This window comes from Alosa sapidissima, chromosome 16 (assembly GCF_018492685.1).
Source record: "Alosa sapidissima isolate fAloSap1 chromosome 16, fAloSap1.pri, whole genome shotgun sequence".
Taxonomy (NCBI): Eukaryota; Metazoa; Chordata; class Actinopteri; order Clupeiformes; family Clupeidae; genus Alosa; species Alosa sapidissima.
Window position 1 is genome coordinate 2,555,925 of NC_055972.1, and position 10,000 is coordinate 2,565,924.

The 10,000-nt window shown below is 42.2% G+C and overlaps 1 protein-coding gene and 1 long non-coding RNA gene across 2 annotated transcripts in view; one reads left to right on the plus strand and one right to left on the minus strand.

The window, feature by feature from the left end:
• The window catches only part of LOC121685762 (transmembrane protein 26-like), an 18,775-nt gene extending 10,167 nt beyond the window's left edge, over positions 1-8,608 (minus strand). The window contains exons 1-3 of the mRNA XM_042066517.1: positions 8,327-8,608; positions 7,603-7,699; positions 4,018-4,095 (exon numbers count right to left, since the gene is read on the minus strand). Coding sequence (XP_041922451.1) covers positions 4,018-4,095; positions 7,603-7,699; positions 8,327-8,517 — 366 coding nt within the window. The 5' untranslated portion in view covers positions 8,518-8,608. The remainder of the gene's footprint in view (positions 1-4,017; positions 4,096-7,602; positions 7,700-8,326) is intronic.
• Positions 8,609-9,832: 1,224 nt separating this feature from the next.
• Positions 9,833-10,000, plus strand: part of LOC121685774 — an 8,583-nt gene continuing 8,415 nt past the window's right edge. The window contains exon 1 of the long non-coding RNA XR_006023435.1: positions 9,833-9,844. This is a non-coding gene — a long non-coding RNA (uncharacterized LOC121685774). The remainder of the gene's footprint in view (positions 9,845-10,000) is intronic.

Genomic DNA, 10,000 nt, shown 5'->3' on the forward strand with positions numbered 1-10,000 from the left:
GTGGTAGTTATTCAGCAGCGCTGTGGAGAAATGCAGCACACACACACACACACACACACACACACTGATCTGGTCTGAACACACATACACAAACACACTGATCCAGTCACACACACACACACACACAAACACACACACACATACTGATCTGGGGCCGTATTCACAAAGAATTTTAAGGCTAAAAGTAGCTCCTAAGTGGCGAATTTAGGAGCAACTCCTAAAAATAATGGGCGTGTCACTCCTAACTTTAGGACTCCTAATTTTTTTCACTAAAAGTAATTCACGAAGCATTTTAGACCTAAAAGTAGCACCTAAGTCTGGGACAGCTTAAAAGAAGTCGAGAGGACTTCTAACTCACTAAGACCTATTCACAAACAGCTTTTTGTGTCATTTCACGTTGCGATGTTTTGAAATGGGTATGCGGCAACAGGAGCTTCCAATCGCGAGGGAACAATTTTGCATTGTAAGCATAAAAGGGATGCTATAACGCCACCAACAACAAACAAAACTACTCATTGTCAACATGTAAATGAAATGTAACGTTTCATTGTGAATCAAATTAAAATGTTCTCCTCTTTGCAAACGTACGCATATGGTGACAGATTAATTTAATAATGTTGCAAAGATAGGCTAGCCTACTGCATCAATCCGTAGGCCTGTTTCATTTGGCTACTAGGCTATTTGTTTTGCCTTACTGTTTATTCATTTTGGCTAGGCCTTTTTATTCAGTTATTCTTCATCTTCCGTCCTTCGCACTACTTGTGTAGCGCACGCATTCTCAGACCTGTCACCTGTAAGGGAGGTGTTTGGAATCATTCCTGCGTTACAATCATCAGCCAATCAAGGTGGTCATTTCAGTCAAGCTCATGCATGAGTAATGACGTCATCCATAGCAACGAAGACTCACTCTTAGTTTAGGAGTTGTCATTTTTCCTTACTAACTTACTAAGAGTAGGTCTGAAAGGCTTTGTGAATAACTTTTAAGAGAAAACTCCTAGCTAAAATCTTTTAGTGCGATTTAGGAGTACTCCTAGTGGTAAGATAAAAGGCTTTGTGAATACGGCCCCTGGTCTGAACACACATACACAAACCCACTGATCCAGTCACACACACACACACACACACACACACACACACACACACACACAAACACACACAAACACACACACACATACTGATCTGGTCTGAACACACATACACAAACACACTGATCCAGTCTCACACACACACACGCACACACACATATTATATACACACACACACAAACACGCACACATACCCAAATGCAAACACACACAAATACACACACACAGACATACTGTATTCATAAAGGCTCCTATACCAGTGTGTGAGACTGTGAGTAACTTTTGAGTGGGCGACACTTTGGAGAAGCTGCCCTGACTGTTATCTAAAGAAACGTCAACCCAGCAGAGAGAACACACACACACACACACACACACACACACACACGCACAGGAGGCAGAGCAGAGCTACTGATCTCAGGACAGGAAGCAGAAGATTGGGGTCGCCATGTCCGCCGCCTGTCTGACCTACACCCACAGGCCGCTCCCACGACCCACAACCCAACACACACACACACACACACACACACACACACACTCCTATAGCCCCCGCCACACACACATACTCCTATAGCCCCACACAACACACACACAGACACACACTCCCATGACCCAACACAACACACACACACTCCCATGACCCAACACAACACACACACACACTCCCATGACCCAACACAACACAAACAGACAACACCAGGAAGAGGATGGAGATGTCTCTCAACCCCCACCAGTCTATCAGGGCCACAAGAGCTTCCTTCAAAACCTCCAATCAATCCAACACACACACACACACACACACACACACACACACACACACACACACACACACACATACACACACACACAGGAACACAAGAGTTTTCTTAAAAACCTCTGATCAATCAAACAAAAGTAAAAAGTAGTATGACTAGCAGAGACTAAACGATCAGGCATACTAGATGTGGACCATGCATACACACACACACACACACACACACACACACATACACACACACACACACATACACACACACACACACACACACACACACACACACGGACACAAGAGCAGAACGATCAGGCATACTAGATGTGGACCATACTGTACACATCTGTACACATCTGTATCCTACCAGTACACATTTGTCTTGAGTGAACATCACACAAAGCTCTAAACATCATTTGGTTGATACAGTATTCAGCATGTTTGCGTTTGTGCAAGTCTGCATTCATGACATTTTTTCTGGTACATTTCTCCAATGCTAATTAACACTGAGGCATCTGTTTGTGGAATGGTCTGTTTGAGAAAACATTTGGGGAGTAGCTCTGACAGGAAACAGAGAAAGCGATACACACACACACACACACACACACACACATGGAAACACAAATATAAACTAGAAATGCATTTCCGAGGAACTGCAAGAGTGTGCTTAATCAGGTGCAATTTGCTAAAAGGATTTCAACAGTACCTCATTTTTACCTCAGGGATCAAAAGTTATCTGCATTAACGCAACATCCAATAAGCCAAAATGCATAAATAAAGCAGTTGCTATGCTGGTTGTTATGGTAATCATGATGATTGCTATGGTGGTGGGTCACATTATGGTGGTGGTTGCTAGGTTGTTGTTAGGGTAATTAGCATGGTTGCTAGGGCGTTGCTAGAGTAATTAATATGGTTGCTAGAGCGTTGTTAGAGTACATATGGTAGTTGCTATGCAAAATAACATGGTTGCTATGGTGGTTGCTGGGGTAATCATGTTGGTTGCTATGGGGGTTGCTAGGTTGATATTATATCAGTGGTTGCTGGGTTGTTGTTAGGGCGATAAGATGGTTGCTAGGGTATTGCTAGGGTAACTAGGATGGTTGCTAGGCTGTTGCTAGGGTACCTTTGGTGGTTGCTATGCAAAATAACGTGGTTGCTGTGGTGGTTGCTAGGGTAATCATGTTGGTTGATATGGTGGTTGCTAGGTTGACATCACAGAAGTGGTTGCTAGGTTGTGGCTAGGGTAATTAAGATCATTGCTAGGGCATTGCAAGGGTAATTAAGGTGATTGCTAGGGTGTTGCTAGGGTACATATGGTGGTTGCTATGCAAAGTAACACAGTTGCTATCGTGGTTGCTAGGGTAATCATGATGGTTGCTATGGTGGTTGCTAGGTTGACATCATGGAGGTGGTTGTTAGATTGTTGCTAGGTTAATGTTTTTACATTACCTGTATAATTGGTGCTTGCTAGGCATTGAACTCGGCTTCATTCAAGAATTTCAACGGTGCCTCATTTTTGAAAATCGGACATGCACATACCTTCACAGACAGCTCAGCCCAGCTTCATAATTATGCAGTTGCTAGATGGCTTAGAACTCTGCCAGGTGTTCGCAATAGAGTACTAAAGCCAAAATGTCACGTTGTCCGGGCAATCAGATTTTCTGTTCTAAACAACCGAACCTAGAATGACGTTTTCTATTGCTTCGCTGTGTTCTTTCTTTGAAAACGAGAATAAATCAATTTCAAGAGGTGAAAATCACTAGATTGAAACATGTCAAGGCTTTTTTGCATTTCTTCCAGGGTAATAAAAGTTAAAGTTTGTGCTAGCGTGAAAGATAAAGTTTATACGCAACAGTAAATTGGCCTAATCTAATCTGATTACATAACATTACTACAGTCAACCGGGGTGGCTTCGGATACTTTTAAAAATCTTTTTGGAATTTATTTAGAAACCTGAAAAAAAAAATCGTCAAGTAGGCTATGAGACGATGCACTTCATACTACATGTGATGTAAGCTAAAAGCTACTGATGCACTTCATACTACATGTGATGTAAGCTAAAAGCTAGTTACTGATGCACTTCATACATGTGATGTAAGCTAAAAGCTAGTTACTGATGCACTTCATACTACATGTGATGTAAGATGTTTCAGTTCTTGAAAAATAAGTCACTGAAACTGGTCTAACCTTTAATGTCACAGTGTGATTCCTTGTGGTGGAGTTGATCATACTCCAGACATTCTCCCAGGAGTCCAGCCTCTTGCACTTGAGGAGAGGGGGGGTGGACGGGGGTGCGTGGGTGTGAAAAAGAAAGATTGCACAGAAAAGACAGAGAGAAAAGAGTGAAATAATGAAGAAAGAGAGGGATAGAGAATCCGTTAGCACACTCTTGCGCTCTTGCACTCTTGTTCCTCTCCTAATAATATTCTCAGTCTTGGATCCTTAAAGTTTTGATCCTAAAAGGTCTGTGTGAATTTCTCTGAACTTAGGGAATACTTGCTCTCTTATTTCTGTTCATTGGCAGCATTCAGCCAAGAAGTGTAGCTCTGTTTCTATGGCACCTTGGTTGCAGATGGTGCACAGCCTGTCTTCTCTGAGCAGCCAGGTTTGCCTGTGTCTGCTCTTAACGATAGCCATGTGAGCTCTCTGATGTGTGTAATGCAGTGGTCCCCAAACTTTTTCTTCCGAGGGCCAGCTCACTATGCCTGGCTCTAAGAGAGGGCCAGAGACTCAGAGTATGTCAGTAACCATAAATAGCTTAGTGCTGTGAACTACAGCAGTCTACCTTAGTTGAATATTCCATTACATTTAACCTAGGCTATTACAATTTAATACCATTGTTAGCTGTGTTTATATTTCCATCATGCCATATCAGTGTAAAATGTAGCTCAAATGAAATAATACCAATAAAAAGACTTTTTTAGCATTCCCAAAAGTATTAACAGGGAGTCCCAAGTTCTCAAACTATGAGAGTTTTATGAAGTGGTGGCAGAAACATCTGAAATGACCACCATTCTAACTTTCACTCACCTGATGAGAACTTTGTGAACTCTGTGAACATTTAAACGAGTGAATAAAAAATATAAATAATTATACCAGAAAGTTCCAGAAATATGACTTGAATAGAAGTTAGTTAGTTATTAACAATTAATTGATAAACTTTTAGAATACTTTGAGCACTGATGCAGTCAGCATAGGCTTTTTACATTGTTTGCAGGTAAACCTACATTTCATTCCGTTTTCAATGGCAAACGCAAAACAGTGCCAAAACAACCACCAGTGGACAAAAAGAGTATTACATGTGTACTGTTAAGACTTAATGAATGGGGGAAATTGCGGAGGTTATAGTTTGACGATGTCATACTCCCGTGGGGGCCGGGAGTATGACATGCTAAATACCACGGACATGTTTTGGAGGGCCACACAAAATGAGGTGGCGGGCCGTGTCCGGCCCGCGGACCGTAGTTTGGGGACCACTGGTGTAATGTGTGTGTGTGTGTGAGTGTGTGTGTGTGTGTGTGTGTGTGTGTGTGTGTGAGTGTGTGTGTGTGTGTGAGTGTGTGTGTGTGTGTGTGTGTGTGTCTGTGTGTGTGTGTGTGTGTGAGTGTGTGTGTGTGTGTGTGTGTGTGTGTGTGTGAGTGTGTGTGTGTGTGTGAGTGTGTGTGTGTGTGTGTGTGTGTGTCTGTGTGTGTGTGTGTGTCTGTGTGTGTGTGAGTGTGTGAGTGTGTGTGTGTGTGTGTGTGTGTGTGTGTGTGAGTGTGTGTGTGTGTGTGTGTGTGTGTGTGTGTGTGTGTGTGAGTGTGTGAGTGTGTGTGTGTGTGTGTGTGTGTGTGTGTGTGTGTGTGAGTGTGTGTGTGTGTGTGTGTGTGTGTGTGTGTGTGTGTGTGTGTGTGTGTGTGTGAGTGTGTGAGTGTGTGTGTGTGTGTGTGTGTGTGTGTGTGTGTGTGTGTGCCCGATTGTGGCTGCTTAGTCTGTACCTGGTCAAGGTTTTTCTCTGCCTGGAATCAGTGACTGTGGATAGGTAGTCTGCCACAGTGCACTCTCTCTTTAGAACCAAATAACTTTTATTTACTCTTTTTGTTGTTTCAGTCCAATATGATAAGTCATTTTGTTTTTCTGCATTTATAATTTGGTTAGGCCAAATTGTTTGAGAAAGGGTGGCAAGGTCCTGAGGCTGACTATTAGTTGTGTTAGTTGTACTATTAGTATGTGTGAGTCTCAGGACTAGCTGGATGAGGGGACTTGTTTTTACACTCATCTCTTGGCTTTTTAGGGCTCTATAACAATAAGAGTTGGGGTCGCTTGTTTTGAAATGTTCGAAGAATTAGATTTTTTTTTTCTTCTATTTTAATTGCAGTTTTTCCTCAGTCGCTTTGATGCTTTTCTCAGATCAGAATGAAAATTCTCATAACTATTAGTTCAACAACATTCCACAACATTTAGTGTCATTTGTGCACGTCATAGTAGCAATTTCCCCTTCCTCTGAAGAAATTGCAAATGCTTTTGGACATGTATCAGTTGCTTTCATACAATTCTCTGCTGTTCTATAACATTATCATTTGCTTATGTCATGTCAGTCAAAATGAACTATTCTTATGGATGCTGAATAGTCGTTCCCAATAAAACTAATAGTCTTCATTTCATTGCTTGAGTCATTACATACAAAATTGTTGAACTAGTCATCAAATTCTGTCACAATGCTGTAGAATTGCAAATAGCATATATAGTAAAACTGTGAAACGTACATATTCAGTGTCTTGTACTCACTTACTCCCCTAACTACAGCAATGTGTAACTTTACTGTAGTTTTCAAATGGCTGTACAAGTAGCGTATAGTGCTGTCTTGAGCATGTTCAGGTAGTGTCACCGAGTTCTGACCTTTTTTTTGCATTGGAAAACACTGAGAGAATAAACTGTCATAATGAAAACATGACAAAGCCATTTGATTATCTTTTTCAAAAACGATGGTGTCAAGACTTCTCATTTTGATGACACTGACAGTTTCATTGACACGAATACTTGCTTTTGAGGAATGGACTATCCATTATGAGCAAGTGACGTGCTTTTGCAGGTTATCCACTAGGTTTTGCAGTTTGCACTAATTGTTTTGGGAAATGCACTAACTGCTGTGCAAATGTTAATAGTGATGTGAGAAAAGCACCAAAGTGACTGAGAAAAACTGTAATAAAGAGTATTGGCCTAATTCAGTCCTGCATGCATTGTTAGGTGTGTTCCTCTCTACTTTGAGGATACTTTACAGAACTCGGCATGCAGGGTTTCGATTGGGTGTTTGTCCCATTTTTCAAATCCATTGTACATAGGCGTACCCCACAATTCACTGCAGTATAATGTGATTGGTTCAATAACGTTTATAAGGATTATTTCAAAACTTCGAAACTAGGTTCAATAACGTTCATAATGTTTGGAATGTTTTGAGCCAGATCCGAATGGGTATGTCAAATTGATAGATTTTTTAATCGCATAGAAAGCCCTTCTTGCTTTCCCTTTTAAATCATTCACGGCCAACTTGAAATTACCAGTTGAAGTAATTTTCAGTCCAAGGGTAGGTATAACATTTTACTTGTGCGATTGCATGTAGTCTACCAAGGGTGAATTTCTTTCCCTGATATCTTGAGTTTTTCTGGAAAGTTAATATTTTTGTTTTTGTGGGTTAATAGTCAGAGCCCAGTTCTGACAGAACTCTTTCTCTCTCTCTCTCTCTCTCTCTCTCTCTCTCTCTGTGTGTGTGTGTGTGTGTGTGTGCTTGTGTACCTGTGGGTCAATAGATTTGTTATCCTGGTGATGTAATTCCAGAATCCATATGGAAGGAATGATGCTGATGAGGAACAGTAGGATGGCTGGAGAAAACCTGAGGGGAGAGTACACACACACACACACACACACACACAAAGCTTAAAGAAAAAAAAAAAACATTTTCTTTTCATATGGGGTTGAGACACCCCTCTCCAAGCAGGCAATGTCCACCGCCACCCCCATCCCAAAGGAAAGGGGGTTTTCACTGTAGTCTTCACCCAGATAGTAGTGTGTATTGATATAACTGCACTTGGTGTAGGCTACTATGATTATACAACAGTTTACTGCATTGAAATTCGAACCATTATAATCTGCCAGAGCGGTGCAGGGGTTAAATTGAACAAGCCGGACAGAGTGCAACTTTGTCCGGTCCCCGGCGCTCTGCGTCCGTGCCCACCCCCACACACAACAATAGAGATGTCCTCCGATCAGCTCGAGGGGACACTTGTCCAAACTGATAAGATAACTGTTTTTGAGTAGCCTACTTAAGTCGTAATAACTATTTGATGACATATCGGTAGCCTTCTTACCTAAGACGGGCAACCAGCCTAGCCTAACCCATTTTCAGAAGTCTGCTGCCCCACAACAAGACCTCTGTGACAAAAGTTTACAGCAAAGATCTTAGAGCGAAGCGCTCTATAATCTTTGGTTTACAGTCTAGGTTACAGTAGCATTTACTCACCATTTGTAGTCTTTCCCTTCTCTTCTTTTCAAAGTTATAATCATTTCGACAACAAGAGGTAGGTAAAGGACTGCGAGTAACCAGTACAAGGGGTCACTTTTCACAGACGTCACCCTCCAAACTCCGATTAGTGACACCAGAATAAATAACGACCTGGTCACGACCGCGCAAACAAATTGAAAAAACATCATTGCGCCTATGAGAGTAACTGTGCAGTATTGTGCAGTGTTGACCCGGCGAAGCAGTGCAATGCCCCGTCAATGCTGCGTTCAAATGCGAGCTTGCGAGCTGTCCCGTTGACACAGAGGCGGCGGTACACCGCGACAGCCAACGGTAGCACCGCCTGTAGGCTGCCGCTGATATGAATGCGCAGCAAAGCTGGGAAGAAACGCAGTAAACACCATCTCATTCACATAGTCAACAGGATGAGTCGGGCAACAAGTGCAATTTAATAATAATACATATAGCTAGTTTCGAAGTTTTGAAATAATCCTTACATATAATTATTATAGCTAATGATCCCAGCCCATCCCAACACCAACAGCAGACCTCTAGGAAGCCTCAAGGCAGTAGCCTACAGTAATGTGTGTATACAGTCAGGAACTCCATCAAGGGCTCACCCAGGGAGAGAAACCTAAGTGTTTCTATGAAGTTAGACTGAGCACACCAGTCGGCCTAAATGTTCAGGAAATGGAGAGGTTCCAGTAATAATGATGCGTAATGTAATGTATGATACTCAAGAATAAGAATGGCTAAAAGCTAATGACTCCATTTCAGCATGTTTTATTAAGTAGGAAAAAGACACACACACATTCACATAAGGAGCATTGCCTGTTCCACGTTGTCCCAATTCACATAAGGAACATTGCCATTTCCCAGTGTCCTAAATTCCCAACCTGACTAAATTCCCAACCTGGCTCATTCAATTTGGCCCCCTAATCATTGGGGCAGCCGTGGCCTACTGGTTAGCACCACTTGAGCAAGGCACCTAACCCCTCACGGCTTCCCGAGCGCCGCTGTTGTTGCAGGCAACTCACTGCGCCGGGATTAGTGTGTTCTTCACCTCACTGTGTGTTCACTGTGTGCTGAGTGTGTTTCACTAATTCACAGAGTGGGATAAATGCAGAGACTAAATTTCCCTCACGGAATCAAAAGAGTATATATACTTATTGGTGGTGGTTAGTGAGTTTTCTCCGTCACTGCTCTGATAAACACTTTATAAATGTGATGCCTTAAGGCTGTACCTTTCATATGGCATGGGGCATTCATATGGCCCAACACTAGGAATCTTATAGTATTATTGTAGTTCTCTTTCATCTTATTATTGTAGTTCTCTTTCATCTTATAGTATTATTGTAGTTCTCTTTCGTAAGGGAGTGGTTTGTAGCAGACGAATGGAAAAATGTCTGACTCCCTCAGATAAGTATAAGTGTATATATACTCTTTTGATCCCGTGAGGGAAATTTGGTCTCTGCATTTATCCCAATCCGTGAATTAGTGAAACACACTCAGCACACAGTGAACACACAGTGAGGTGAAGAACACACTAATCCCGGCGCAGTGAGCTGCCTGCAACAACAGCGGCGCTCGGGGAGCAGTGAGGAGTTAGGTGCCTTGCTCAAGGGCACTTCAGCCGTGCCTACTGGTCGGGGTTCAAGTCCGAAGTGCTAACTA